General features: G+C 48.0%; 1 protein-coding gene across 1 annotated transcript in view; it reads right to left on the reverse strand.

Annotated features, from left to right (window-relative positions):
- Positions 1 to 14,891, reverse strand: part of SDC2 (syndecan 2) — a 62,184-nt gene extending 47,293 nt beyond the window's left edge. The window contains exon 1 of the mRNA XM_072852139.1: positions 14,566 to 14,891. Within this exon, the coding sequence (XP_072708240.1) occupies positions 14,566 to 14,625 (60 nt within the window). The 5' untranslated portion in view covers positions 14,626 to 14,891. The remainder of the gene's footprint in view (positions 1 to 14,565) is intronic.
- Positions 14,892 to 15,583: the final 692 nt, after the last annotated feature.

Raw genomic sequence — 15,583 nt, forward strand, 5'->3', positions numbered from 1 at the left:
ACCTGTGTAATTCAAGTTTAATCAAGTCGATCTTCTCAGAGTCCTTTTGCTCCTTGTTCTTGCCTATCCTAACCAGAAAGGGGATGTGGCGGTCGGCACGAAGCAGCTAAAGCTACACTTTCTGTACAGTGAGGCTCAGCAATTAGAAGGTTATTGTTGCCTTTCCCCACCGCAATTTTTAAATCTCTCATCCCTGCTGTCTTTACAGATTCAAGCTTCCCAGTTCAACCTCTGATGCTGTCTGTTGCAGCAGACCCTTCCGCAGAGGGCTGGGAAAAGGACCCCTCTGCCTTGAAGGAAAGCAGGGCTTACAGCCCTCTGACTGCTCCGGGAGGATGGCTCTGGCAATCCAAAAACCAAGCCTAAAACTAGTTTTCTCTGAAAAGGAACCTATTAAGAAAAGGCTTTGTGCCAGAGGATGATTCCTAAAACTTTAGTCACAATCCCACAATAAAGCCCAGGACTAGTAATTTCTCATGGTCTTCATTTATCTTATTCTTTCACATAAACCTCTTCCCCACACATGCTTGCCCTTCATCACTGGAAACAAACTGCACCCAAAACCCAGCGAAGTATTTTTGTGTTTTTCTGTGGCTAAGACACCCGCAGAAGTTTTTGTTTAAAAATAAAATAAAATCAACTAGTATATTAGAAGTGAGGTATAAATAGAGCTCAGAGAGGACTCTCATAGCCTGCTGCTCAAACACGCTTCTCCTGAACAGCACACCAATGCTATTTCAGGTAGCGCCTCCCATTCTTCACTCCTGAGCATCTCAACGTGTGTCAGCTTAAGCAGCCAAAGAAAGAAATGGTTACTTAAGGGCAAGTGTAAATACCTCGGAAGGGGTGGGAGGGAGAGAGGGCTGTGTTAGCAGGTTGCTCAGCATGCAGGGTGTGGAGAAGCGAGCACCCAGAGAGCAGCTGCTGAGCCGCAGATAATCCCCCTGGACGCGCTGGAGCCCACCCTTCCTCCTCCCGCCCTGCCACGCTCAGCACCTACAGCGGGAGCACAAGCACCCCAGGGAGAAACCGCTTCCCTCCCCGCGCTGCCTGCCTTGAAAGCGTTCATTGCTGCAAGCACCCGCCCGTGCTCTCGGGGCAGCAATACTCCACATTTTCCCCTCTGGTATCCATGGAAAGAGATTAGCACTCCAATATTTCATTAGCCAACAGTATTCCACCAACTTGCGGAAAGAGTAAAAGCACTGAGGTTAATGTATTTGGTGAGGCTCTGTCCAACGGTTTGGGATATTTGGTTTCAGCATAGCATACGGAAAGCAGCTGTCACCTTGATTACAGTGCCCTCAGTAACCTGATACTTCTCCAACTAATCCTAACTTCAGCCGGCTCCCCCTCCATTTGAGCAAGCACAGTTACTGATCACTTAAACAGTCAAATGGTGATTTGCACAAAAATAAGTTTTGAAGTGATGCTGTTGGTCAGAGGAGGAGCACCGGCTTCATCAGCACTTCGCACCCACCATTCCCGTCCTTCCCTAGTCTGAAAGGAGAATACAAAAGCTTCCAAGAAAACCTGAAGAGCAGAGAGGAATGCCAAGCTGCAAAGTTTGGCTCCACACACTCACTTTCCAAAAACCAAAAGGGATGAGGGATGCGGTGCTCAAATCATCCACGTCTGCTTAAACACTTGGTTCACGTGCTCCAGTACTGTTCGACACAGCTGACGAGTCAAAGATGGAGCTAGTATCCCTGATACAGGGACTCTTTTCCACCCCAGACCAGTCACCTCCAGGGTTTTCCTTGAATTATGGTCTGGCCAAGACGTGCCAGCAGTCCAGCATCTCGTCCCTGCCAAGAGCTCTGCCAGTACTTCGGTCACTCCCAACCATCCCATCCCCGTCACGGTCCCCCCCCAGCTCCCCCCTTTTCACTGCCGCAGGCTGAGCGAGCAGAAGGATTCCTGAGGGTGGGCAAAGGACCAAAGCAGGCCCAGTTTTTCATCTACCTTTTCTTCTGCTCTTGGATCTTGTACTTGCAACACGAGACTGAAGAGCGGTGCCAATGCTAACAGCTACCTGGCTTGCCTGACAGCACAAAAGCAGCAGGGAGAAAGGGAAAAAAAAAAATCAGTCTGATGAGGTTGGAAGCATAAGAGATTACAGAGAAAAAGAGCAAATAAAGAACTTAAGATACAAATTACAATTAAGTGCATTAGTTACCGTGTACTGCATGGCATTGCTCAAAAATACCATTAGTATGAGTCAAAAACCCCACACTGAACAAAAAGCAACATTTCTGGTAGGAAACCGGTAGTCTTACACCACCACCGCGGTGATGATGGCATGAGAAAACGTAAAAGTGACAGGTTAGAATTTAAAAGCCCTCAGTTCAGGTTGCTTTGTTTGTTTTTATCTTCTGATAAAAAACAGCCTACAGCTACACAGACAATAACATGGAGCACTACCCATCGCTGCAGTACGCTCTATCGTACCACCCATTGAAAAATAGACTTCTTTTTTCCCCATTTTCTTTTGAAGACAAAAACCCATTAAGACATAATGTTGTTACATCTGCTTTGATTTATCCAAAGGGAAGTCAAAGCACTTATGCTATATGCTTTAACTGATAAATTTACATAGGTCTGTGGACAATGTTTTATAATTTAATGGTTTATTTCCCTGGAAAAGAAAGCAAACTTTTATTTATAAGCTGCTTCACATTTCAGAGATGTTCAGCATAACAGAAAGTCTTTACTCGTACACTCAGAGCCAGCACTGCACTTCAGGCTTTGCAATTAGTCACAAAAAGACCCAGCAAATAACAAAAAGTCTTAAGGAAAGCTAATTGACAACTGCAAAGCGCAGGAGAAGGACCCGCCTCTGCTTAATTGAAGGTCATTTCTGTTAAGCTGCATGCTATATTTACCACCTGGCTTGTAATGGCTGCTTTTATTCAAATGCTCTGTGGTAAAATATATGCACGTGTAGGGGATGAAGACTTTATCATTGAAACCTTCTGCAAGAAATTAGGGGAACAAGGAAGGCTCGCATACTTCTGCAGCAAAATTAGGTCAGGATGCCTTTGAACGGCTCCATCTGAAGGCTTTGCCAGACTTCAGATCAAATACTTTTTAGAGCATTAGACCCAATGGCTTAAGAGATGAACTTCTATACTGCTGATAATTATTACTAGTACTGTGCATTGCTGCCTCCCTCTCCACCTGTGGATAATTATAAATAGCTTACATTTTCCAGTCCCTGACATATGTCACTCGGTTAATAGCCCTTGCAAAACCCATCCTTTCTAACCATGGGTCACACATTTCAAATGTGATGACCACATAACTCCGCACAGATTGGGAAATTATGACTTGCCCCCCACATACTCTTAACTAAACACTCCTTGAATATACATGTATGGCTAAATGACATTAGCATCATGTAATTAATGATGTAAAGCTAGAAAGTGCCAAGCTGGCAATTCAAATGCAAACCTGTCCCTGCCCTCTGGTGCCTATGTACAGCCCTGAACCGTGCGGCCAGGGAGCAATCACTGCCACCGGCTCCGTCACCTCCTGCCCCGCCAGAGCACGGTCAGCCCCGGGGCTGACGCTCTCCTCCATGCCAGCTCCTGCTCTTAATGGGCTTCAGGGCTATCCCCAAATAAAGCATACTCCAGTAGTCAAGCTGGGAGGGCAAAGGCCAAAGAACTGTCCCCAGATACATAAAGGTGTTAATTATACACCTCTTCCCCACCCAGCCTCGAGGCTCACACCTCGAGGAATGGGCAATAGAGCCCACCAGCCCCCACATCCTCACCAGCCCCACATGTTTGTGTAAACTTCATTACAAATTAATCTGTAAATTAACTATGACAATGCCAAAACCCCAAAACTGAATGCTTCAAAGAGTAAAAGGGGGTTATATAGCCAAAACAGTAACTCTGGGGTCAAATTCACCTTTTGTGGAGCTTAACAGCATAACAAGACGGGCAGTAAGAAAATTGAGGCATTCAGAATTTTAAGTCTTTAAAAACTCAGACTTTTCCTTTTTTTTTTTTACGCTCTTAAAATTCACAGCTGAGTTAACTCTAGCAAGCTTGCTTGTTGGGAGGGTTGTTAAGATACACAGAAACATCCACCTCCAGTTTCCTACCACTCCTTGTTTTGCTCTCCCATTAGGTGACACTACTAATTGTACAGCTGCTACAGCTAGCTGCCGGAGACTGCTCTACGGAGGTTTTCCAATTAGATTAGCTGAATTAAATAACGAGAGAGAGGGAGAGAGAGAGGGGGATTAGCTTTTTCTGTGCATCTCTAGGAAGCCACAGAGAAATCCCAAAAAATATTCTTGCTAATCCTCCCTCAGGACCCCTTCATCTCTGATCGCAAATACAGAAATGTCATGCGAGCCACTACTACACAGGAACTGTGCCAGCTCTGACTGTCTGTACAGCCACAATCTTCATGACAAGGGATCCCACCTACTTTTTTTGAGACTGACAGCATCTGCCAGAAGAAGTTTTCTCCTCAGTCTTCCTCAGGTTCAAGTCAAATACCTTCACACATTTAAACCAGTGGAGATAAGATCCTCAGATGTTAATGTGAAACAGCAAGAAGTAACATGGTGAAGAAGTATCACAAAGACTCCTATCTGTACATTATAGAAGCACCACATTTTTTCCCAAACTAAGATTTTTTTCTGTCATAACCCAAAGCTGCCTAATTCTTCCAGTGCAGACAGAGAAGGTCAGAAAAACAAAAAATAAAATGATAGGCACATGACCTCAGTAGCATTAGTAAATATTCACAAGCCCAGAAGACTTCTTTTAACCCACAGGCAAGATTCATGGTTCTCAAAAAAAGCATCAGGAAACCTTCATCACTATTAAGTTTACCTGGCTTTTGGTACATGACAATTTATGCCACCAGGCAGAAGACCAATTACAGGTGTCCACCAGAAGAGACCTACACCAAGATGCCAAGTCACCAGCTCTTGGTTAAGTGGGAGAGATACAGTCAAGAAAGCAGCATTAGTGAAAGCACAAAACCCCAAATAAGCCAAGGGTAGAATAAGCTTTTCAGGTTGTGAGTCACAGTAAGAACAGGAACAAAAGGCAAGAAAGGTCATTTCCCCTTTCTAATGCCCTACAGTTACAAAACAGACGAGAAGTGGTATTTTCAGCACAGCAATACTGTTAAGAGTACTGTCTCAAACCATTTTGGACCCGATGCTCTTGCATTACCAGGAGCTCAGAAGTTCCCTTCATCCCGTGAGGCCCAGCACAGTGGCACGGGCACAGCTCTGCCTCCCCACCCCAGCAGAAAGGCTATTTATTAGTGAGCCTGACCCTCGGCAAAGGCACAGAGATCGCCCCTTGCAGAACATGGCCCTGTTCTTCAACACTAAACACCACCAGGGAGAAAGGCATTTCCAATAGGGGAGACGGCCAGTCATACTTAACTTTAACACCCTGTCTCCTCCAACATCCTGCATGCTTTAAGGAGGTTAAGTCTGTTTTTAACAGGTGGCCATGGTACCTACTTTCCTCACCCTCAAACCCTGCACAGTCAGGCCATTAAGTGGTAATGAGGTATCCCAACATGATTCAATAGGTTGGAGATAAGGCTGTTAAATGGTATCAGTGTATTTTTTATAGTCAGTTTTCAGAGTTGCTGCTTCTTCAACGCCCTCATGTCATCCCTCCCCTCTGCACGCCAACAGACACTCTATGCTGCTCCACAGGAAGGACCACAGCTCCTACCAGAAGAGCAGAAACCATCTCATGGTTTGCCACTGGGCTTCCTCACCCACCTCCTCCTCACTGCCAAACTCTCTGGAAACTTCTGGAGACCTCTGCCACGTTTTCACGCAGCAGACAGACGTGTCCACCAAAGCGTTTTGGTCAAAAGGGAGGAAAAGGCAAATTCAATTGACCCAAGCTGCATCATGGACAGACAACTTCAGCCGAGCCAGGAGTCCATTCGGGTCTCAACAGCTCTGGTGTGACCTCCCAGCCTGGCCAGGTCAGGTACAGACCTATGCTAACCACTATTCCCAGTTTTTCTCTTTAGAACAAAATTTTTCCAAGTCACTCACATTTTTGCAGCAACGACCATGCATGTCCCCTTACCAGGGCTTTGAGGGCAGAGGGGAGGCTGTGCTGGAGAATCAAACCATAAGCACCTGCGGCAGCTACAGAGGATCAAATCATACATAGGGAGGAGAACTGTTACAAAATTGTAGTAAATCACAAGTGAAGAAACAAGAGGAAAACCATTTGTAAAGACCACCTTCTGTTTTAGGCTTTTTCTCCTAGTAAGTAAGGTCAGAGAAGCTGCTCTTCCCATCCTAATTCAGGCCAGGAGAATTAAGACAATTTTGAGAACAATTCTGTTCTGTTTATTTAACTGGGAGTCCTCCTCATGTTCTGCAGGGCATTTCTTTTCCTGACACTTGAAAGACACACTGCCTTTTGTAAAAGATACACACACAAAAGTATATAAAATAAAAATCTATGTAAAATAGAGATCTATGTAGAATAAAGATCTATATAAAATACACACACACACACACAAAGTTTCAAAGACCTTCCAAGATAGAACTGCAACAGCTGCAGAGAGCTTAGTGCTGAATGCTCTGTGGAAGACAGTCTCCATGAACACGTTAACTTCACACGTACGCCAAGAAGTTTCATTTCATGAAATTTCAGATGTTGTATTCAAAAAAATCAGCCTTCATAGATGAGAAATAATCAAAGAGCACATGACTGGAAAATTATAAGCAACTCCACCAAAGACAAGAATTTAGAAGATATACATGGCACTTTAGTAACTTTTCCTATCTACCTCCAGTACCAGTCATCTTTCTTGTTCTACCATGGAGAAAGAGATTTGTGACTTCCACATGTGTCCTGGTTTCAGCTGGGATACAGTTAATTTTCTTCCCAGTAGCTGGTATAGTGCTGTGGTTTGGATTTAGTATGAGCATAACGTTGATAACACACTGATGTTTTAGTTGTTGCTAAGTAGTGCTTACACCAGTCAAGGACTTTTCAGCTTCTTTTCAGCTCTGCCAGGGGCACAAGAAGCTGGGAGGGGGCACAGCCAGGACAGCTGACCCCAACTGGCCAAAGGGCTATGCCATACCATGCGACGTCATGCTCAGTATAGAAACTGGGGGGGCTGGCTGGGGGGCACCGATCGCTGCTTGGGGATGGGCTGAGCATCAGTCAGTGGGGTGGTGAGCAATTGCATTGTGCATCACTTGTTTTGTACATTATTTTATCATTATTATTATTATTATTATTATTATTTTCTCTTCCTCTGCTGTCCTATTAAACTGTCTTTATCTCAACCCACAGATTTTGTTTTTTTTCCAATTCTCCCCCCATCCCACTGTGGGGAGGGGGGAGGGTGAGCGAGCGGCTGTGTGGTGCTTAGCTGCTGACTGGGGTTAAACCACGACAACGTGCTACAGATGCTTAAGTCACTAGTGATCCTAAAGCATTAATCTTCTAACATCGTATGCTGCCACAGCAGTTCTTGAGAACTTTTCACTTTCTTACAATGAGACTTACGCAAGCCAGTTACTAACATAACCAAATTTCACACACCCTGTCCATGGATGCTCCTTCTCCTTGCTGCACGCTTCCATTCACTGTGCTTGCACTGCCACCCGTGGCAAGTACCGAGTGCCCCTGAGCTCCCAACTGGGAGGAGACGAGTCCCACGGCCAGGACAGGACCTGGGTGTTCTGCAACCTTCCTTCCACAGAAAACTCAGAATCTTGCTTCTCAGCAGCGTTATTTTATGCACATCCTTGCTGCAGGAATTATACACTATTATTATTTATAGGGATAAGCCATACCTATTTTTATTTATGCAATGTCACAAATTTATATTCAACAGAAGCTTGATTTTCAGATGTCCCAATGATGATGCGTTTCCATTACTTTGAACTAGCTTCACCTTTCCGCTTTGCTTCCCTTGCAGGTTTCCATTTTAAATAGTAAGAACACCATCAATGTCACACCTCCGCAGCTGCATATTTGAATGTGGAACTGCACAACACTTAAAAGGGATTTGAAAGGAAAGGCTTTGCGGAGGCTTTCACCTCGTAATCAGTTTAAGTGACACACTGATTCTGGGATCTCCACATCCAGAGCAAGCAGGGATAAACAACCCAGCAAAGGAAGAATCTCCTGGACATCTCTCCTCTCCACAGCCTGCAAGATACGCCATGTATTCAAACCCATTATTAGCCTTCCCCTGCAAACCCCAGTCCAAAAAGCAAACAAGACTCAGCTCTTAAAGCCAAAAGAGATCGAGCGCACAGGGCTTGGCTGGTCATAGCTGTGCCCTCCAGCTGCTGTGTCCAGCCAGCTGTTCCTGCAGGTACTGCAGAGTTACCACAGCCGGATTTAATGCAGCTCAGCCCAAAGAAAAAGGAGAGTTTGCTTCTACTTGTGCAACTAATGGAGGGACATAAGCAGACATACCAGAGAGGATCCTGGGGAAGGTAGAGAGATGGAAGACCTAGTTAGGTTATTCATTCATGTGGCAGCAAGCACATTACATTTTTCTTCTCTCTCGAAACATCCTTAGTCTTGAGGCTACACCAGTCATGCACCCAACTGCTCCCCAAGAAGTACTTCACCTCCCAGGCTATATTGCTTTAGCAGCACTGTTTCCTACAGCTCTGCGAGACCATTACGGTCACACTTCCGAAATACACTTCAAAAATTAGGGATGGGCCACTTGACACCAATCTGAAAGGTGACAAGCAACCTCCAAGAGTGTGGAAGCACCTCTAGAGAAAATTATGCTTTACTATGGTTAATCAAGCAGGAACAAAACATGTCTGACAACATAGTATTTAAATACAGACAATACATTCTGGTTGTTAATCACAATGCTGGTTTCTGAACATTTTGATTCAGTTCCTGTGTATACCACAGGCTGTTTGACCTTCTGCAAGTCCCTTTGTCTCCCTACCTTTAATAAGAGTACAAAGTATGTATTTATCTTCAAGCTCACAACTCAAACACAGCCAAACAGGTTTTTATTTGAACTTTCCCAAATCAATCCACCTTTAGAACAAAACAATTTAGCTTAGAAGGGAGATTTCTGAAGAAGTTGTTTATATATAAACTAAAAATAGTGATTTCAGATGGAGCGTCCAGCTCAGGCTTTAGTTAAGCACAGCTTACGTGACACACTAATAGCCTATCTACAGACAAGGCCAAGTTCTCCAGATTCATCACCGCCCTATTAGTCACTATTTCACTTTAAATGAATCCCCTACTTGAGATGTCAACAAAAATCATTTGTTCAGTGCAAAAATACTTGTTGCAAACGGTTGTTAAACGCTATTTTTTCTCCTACTGCAATCAGTTTTCCAATACTTTTGAGGATTACATGTATTTTGTATCTCTGCCTAAATATCTAGTATGCTTTTGAAAGCATCCCTCAGGGCTGAGCTAATAAAGAAAACAACATACGTACAGAGAAATGTCATTATTACAGGGTCAAACACTAATGCAGTCTTTACTCGAGAGATTGCAAATTATACTTCAATGGGAGCAAGAGAAATCTTGTTCCCAAATCACTGTTAGTGCCACGTAACCTATGAATAAATTACTAGTCCTGAAAAGATTATAGATAGCAGTTTATCATAATCTTGTAAGCATGGACCAAAGATAACCAAACAACAAGCTGTTCGCAGAACAACCTAAAGTAATTCTCTCATACTTGCTACAACACGGAGAGCAAAGCAACTTGAATGTGGACCAAACTGCTTGCTCATGACTTGTGCATCCTCTCTCAAATGCGGCAGCACAGAGGACATCTTTATGACTTACATTCAAGCAGGGTCTTACATGCGGCCTTGAATAAGCTTGTCAGCCTCAAACACAACATTTCTGTTAAAAATCATAGTCAGTCAAAGCTATTCAGAAGACAAAAGAGTACTTTTCCGTAACTAGACAAGAGCCTTTTGTTCAGCCGCTGAGCCTTACTAAAGCCTGTAATTCTTTGCCGTAAGGAAAATGTTTAAACTGGTCAATGGCAAAAGTCAATTTGGTGAGATAATGTAATTAATAAATGCCATCCATATGCCTCTGCTTGACGTTTTATAAAGACAATTGGCCATGAAGAGCAGGGCAAACAGAGAGCTCTGCAAATGACCGGCTGCTCTGCAGAGAGCTCAGCTGCTGCAGGGAGGAACAAGCTCTTCTCCAGGCTCAGGATTCCCTGACAAAACACCATGTTCCCCACCAATGACAGCAGGTAGGTAGCCCTCCACCATCCTCTCTGGAGGCATTAGACTGTAGCTGTGTGTTTGAAGTGGGGCTTTTCAAAACTCACACCTCTGCTAGCCAAGAAATTAGGCCTTGATCTGGTCATCCTGAGATTACATTTAAGATTAGGACCACAGAGACTTAGATCCATCAAAACTTCAAACAAACCCAAGGTTTATGGCTCATTCTCCAAAATCCACCATCTTTATCCCATTAGCTGCAGCAATTGCCTCAAACCTACCGCAGAGGTATCATCTGCCCAAGAACCACAATCCCAGTACCCGACTTCAAACCCCGAGATATTTGTCCCGACTTGCTCCTGAAGACGAGGTTCTCATCTACTTCCTCGATAAGGATCTAGAAAAAAATGCAGAGAAAACATCTCTGCACTTTAGGCCTGAATATGAAGTCAGTTCCAATGCAGACCTCGAGGCTAAGATCTTAAAAAGAGAAACTGCTTCAGTGTTTGATCTCGGGTCAAGAATCATCTGTTCTTTAATTTTCAAAAGATAAGCTAACCTGGGAGGGAAACCTATTCCCAGAAAGTAGCTCCTGAGAACATCCAGATAAGGGGTGGCTTCATTGCAGCACCAGAATCATAATACCCAAGACTGGTGGCAAAAACCAGAGCTCCCCCAAATTTCCAGAGCACAGCAGTGCAGGCGGCTGTTGGATGGGAGCACCCAGATGTTCAGCCAGAGCAAGGGAAGCAGCCATGGCAGATGCTGCTGGCTGATTGGAGGCGCTGCCAAGCCACAAAAAGCAATGGATGGATATTTATTAATTCTACAGTGAGAAGAAAAAGCTCACGTGAGTTGAGGAAGGGTGGAAATAAATCAAGACTAAAAAATTTCCTACGTTTCTTTGGAACTTACTTGGCAATGCAGATTTAACATGCTTAGGAGAGACACGCACGGCATATAAATCTGAAACACCACCTATCTCTTCAGCCCTTCTCTCTTCTCCTCTAATTACTGTCTCCAAAGTCTAGCGGCATTTTTCAAAAAAACATTCCTCCTCTCCAACACACTATTAATTTTCCAAATTCCAAAAGCAAAGTAACCATTAGAAACAAATGCAGGAAAATGATAGCATCGTGCTTCTAAAATACTAAATATTTCTGAATAATATACCAAATATTACCCTTGGATCATCTTTCAATAACTACATTTATGCCAACAAATCAGTGCTCGCATGCTCACAGAAGAACCAGAAAGACCACCCAGTTGATGCTGATGGCCCAGTGCTCTATTCTACTGAAAGCCTAAAAACCAATCCCACACACGCATTGCTGACGTGAAGCAAAGTCTCCAAACTCCAGAAACCTCACTGAGGAAGAGGAGAGCCGCGATTAACCTCCTGTTAGGAGATCAGCACTGTAACGCTGCGGTACGCAGAACAACCCGCTAGCCAGCAAAGTCTCCCAACACGTGCTTGGGCTTGCAGAGAGAATTAGACCATCACACAAGCTCTGGAAAACCATTCGTCCCACTGCTGCAAACCAGGATGAAACGGAAAGGTTTATCAGCCTCTTCCGAATGGGAGCTGACCAGTACAGCTGGATATTTGGCGCTGCTCTCTGGTGCTGTTAAAACCAGCAAGAGCCGACTCCCGCTATCATCAGGACTGGACCCAACCTTTCAGAAGGCACATCAGGCCTCTCATTTACAGAGTTGGCCTTTTCTTTCCAGCAGTTTCATGTCGCTCTCTTTCCCTCTCCTAAAAGCAAACCAGAAAACCTTCAAGGTAGCTAAAAAGGCTATTCTTTGCCATTCAGCCAAGCCTGGGTGAATCCCCCATGTCCTTCCAGGCCTGCCAGGGTTACCAGACCCCACTCTCATCTGACGTCTCACTGCACACTCTGCTGATGGCAGCAAACCACCCCGCATGCCCTGCCTGCGATCCACCACCTTTGCAACGCTTGCCACCACGCGCAGGTTGGCACGAACAGGTCAGGCTCCCCCTCACCCTCTGCGTCCCCACCATGTCCCCAAATGGCTGCTCCCCCAGGGGAGCCGGCACAGCGCACCGGAGCACATCTGCGGCGCGACAGCCCACGTCAGGGCACATAAAGCGTGCACCCAGCACGGACAAACCGCTCCCAGGTTCCGTGGCAGGTCTCATTTCCAGTACATTTTTAACACAGTTCTGACATCTCCTTGGCCCACCCCAGTAAAGGGGTTTGTTGGTTACATGAAGCGAACACAGGGAACTCACTGCTTTCGGAAACAAAATCTCCTGCTGCCTTCCCCTCCCCAGCTCCAAAAACTCCTGGATAATTTACTTCATCAGAAACAAGATCTTTACCTTACAGCTTTGCCTAGATAATAATAATAACTATCAGAATTGAACAAAGGAGAAGAAATTTAGAGCTAAAACTACTTGACAGTGCTCCAGAGAGCTAGCAGGTTTTTTTAAGCATCCATATACAATTCCTCTTATCACCAGGACAGTCTTCTGCAGAGACGAGAGATTTGGCATCTATCTTTTCCCAGAGACCGGTCTACAAAATCCTACCTTAAGGGACCACGTAGCTGCTGCCAGACACAGTGAAAGAAAAAAAAAAAAAAGGGTGGGGGGCCAGGGGAAAGGAAAAAATCCCACCCTCGCTTTACTTTTCCAATCTCTCCACAACTTTCTGGCAGCAGCGAGGGTGCTGCACCAGGGCCAGGCAGGCTCCCCCCCCTCGCTCTTCCCCCTGCCCCCCAAACCGCCCTGCCCCAGTACGCCCCGACTACCCGCCTCACGCTGCCGCAGCGTGTTCATCCTAAGGCAAAAAACCATAAAACTTAATACTTTACTAATTACTGTGGCAGTTTAATAGTTACTACACCATCAGAGGACTTCGTAATAACAGCGTTTCGATAAAATTAAAAGTATATTGTACCTCATTAGCCAAGGGTGTTTCTGCAGTGCAGTTATACTTAGCGGAAACACGAGTCGGTGTTCCACACAACCCTTTTTTAATTAGTCCTTAAGAAAAGTGTTTTGCAATTGTATCCTTAGAAATCCCTAATGATGAGCCAGATTTCACGAAGGCTGTGACTGGGCTAATTTATACAATAGCTAGACAACTTCAAAAGTTAACTCAAGCTAGTGACATTATTTAGTTCAGTGGAGCAGCTCATTTTAATTGGATTAAATTGTCATGGTTTTTTAATTTCATACCGAAACCTCAATTTATTATTTCCTAATATTTGCCCAAACACTGCAACCGTGTCATCCGCATGCCCCCTTCCCCCACGACAATCTCAGATCCACCGATGGAAAAGTCTAAAACCCTCTGGCCAGCCTTCGCCGGCTCCGTGCCGCGGAAGGGTGGGAGCGCTTCGCCGGAGAGCGGCTTTTCCAGAGGTACAAATCCCGGCAGCCGAGTTAATGGCATTAAGCAGAGGTCCCCGGTTAGCAAACACACTTGTGGCTCGGCAGAAGTGTCAACAGCGGCATTATTCCGAGTATCTCGCAGCAAGCCCGCAGGGGAAGGGCTGGCGGGGCCAGCGGCGGGCTCGGGCTCCGCGCAGCCGGCACTGAGCAGCGGCGGCTCCGCGGCCGGGACAGGCGGCTGGCCGGGAGGCGCGCAGCGCTGCGCACCCGCGCAAGGAGAGGCGCAGCAGCGCGGCGTACCCGAAGGTTCTGGGGGGTCCCGAGCCGCGCAGCCAAGGGTAGTTACAGCTTTCTTTGCTCTTTTTAGCAACCGGCCGGGGCGGGTTGAGTTTGCAAGGAGACGCTCCCGTCTCACCGCCGCGGAGCCGGGCGGAGGCGATGTCTTCCTCGGGCGGCCGCTCGGACACGGTGGCCCCGCGGCTCCCAGCGCTGGGCCGGGACGGGTACGAAGCCCCGCGGGACGCAGCGCCCCGAGGGCTCCCGGACCCAACCCCGCGCCGCCGCCGCCCCACGGCCGCCGGGCAGCCCCCCGACCCGCGGCGGCAGGGAAGGAGGCACTGGGGGGGGGCCGGGGCTGGCAGACGGCTGGGTCGTCGCGGCAAACTTCGGGTGAGGCTCGCTGGAGGGCGGCAGGGTGCTCCGCTTGGCTTCGTGGGTGTTAGGGGTCTCTTTTTTTTTTTTTTTTTTTTTGGGGGGGGGGGGGTCCTGCTGTTCACAGAGCGCTCAGCTATCAACAGATGCCCCCGCGAACCAGCCCGCTGCCCCGGCGGGCGGCGACGCCGCGGGGCAGGGCCGGGACTGCGCGCCCCGCGCTCGGCAGACGGAGCCGAGGCGGCCGCCCCCGTCCCGTCCCATCCCGTCCCGCCGCGCCCCGCGGGGCTGCCACCCCCCTCCCCTCCGCTCCGCCCGCCCCGGCACTCACCGGCTGCCCGGAGGCGCAGGCCACGAAGCTGACGGTGAGCGCTAGCCACACGCCCCGCATTATTCCCGCGGCGGCCGCCCGGGGCCGGGCACAAAGGAGAAACCGGGGAGCGGCGGCGCCCAGGGGGGCGCGGGGCAGGGCCGCGGGCGCCCTCCGGCCCGGCGCGCTCCTTCGCTCCGCTCCGCTCCGCGCTCCGCTCCGCCGCTGCCGGCGGGCCCGATGCTGCGCGGCGCTGGGGCGCCCGGGCTGCAGGCTGCGCGCTGCCGGCTCCGCCGCCCTCCCTCCGCCCCGAGTGCGCGGCGGCGGCGGCGCGGCTCCCAGTTAAACCCCGCAGAAATTCCTGCAGGATTACAACACAGATTGGCAGCTCCCCCAGCCAGTGGAAGGAGGCGGCGCGCCGCCGCCGGCTCTCGCCCCTCGCAAATTCAAGCAACTTTCCCCCCTCCCCTCCTCCTCCGCCTCCTCCTCCTCCGCCGCCGCCCCGCTCTCCCCTCTCTCGTCCTCCCCCCCAGTGGAAAACATGAGCAGCGCCGCGGGCCGGCCGAGCGAGGGCTGGCCCGCTATAAAAGCGGGGACGTGGAAGGGCTCCCTCGTTTCGAGGGAGATCTGGCCGCTGCCGCGCGATGGTAGCGCTCCGCCGCCGGCTTTCGCATCGCTGGCCCGCGCCACCTCCCCGAGGTAGCCTGGGTGGCAGCGTCAGGTGCCGGAAAAACCAGGCCTGGGGGAGTTAAAAATCACGGGGAAGGGGGGTGTCCCAAAATGCCAGCCCATTTGGGGTCTCCACTTGGCTTTCTGCCCCACGGTTCGGTTTTTCGGACTTTTGTCCCTCAACAAGAAGGCTAGAAACTTTTAGGGGTGTGAGGGGGTGGCAAGCAAGAGAGGGCTGCGATTTGCACCTAGTTACATGGATCCAGGAGCTATGTCTTCAAAATAAATATTGCAAGAATTGACAGCCCCAAGAATGTGTGCTCCAGAAGCCAAAACGAGAAGTCTTGCTATGACTAGTCCGTGGTATTTC

This window comes from Ciconia boyciana, chromosome 2, assembly GCF_034638445.1.
Source record: "Ciconia boyciana chromosome 2, ASM3463844v1, whole genome shotgun sequence".
NCBI lineage: Eukaryota > Metazoa > Chordata > Aves > Ciconiiformes > Ciconiidae > Ciconia > Ciconia boyciana.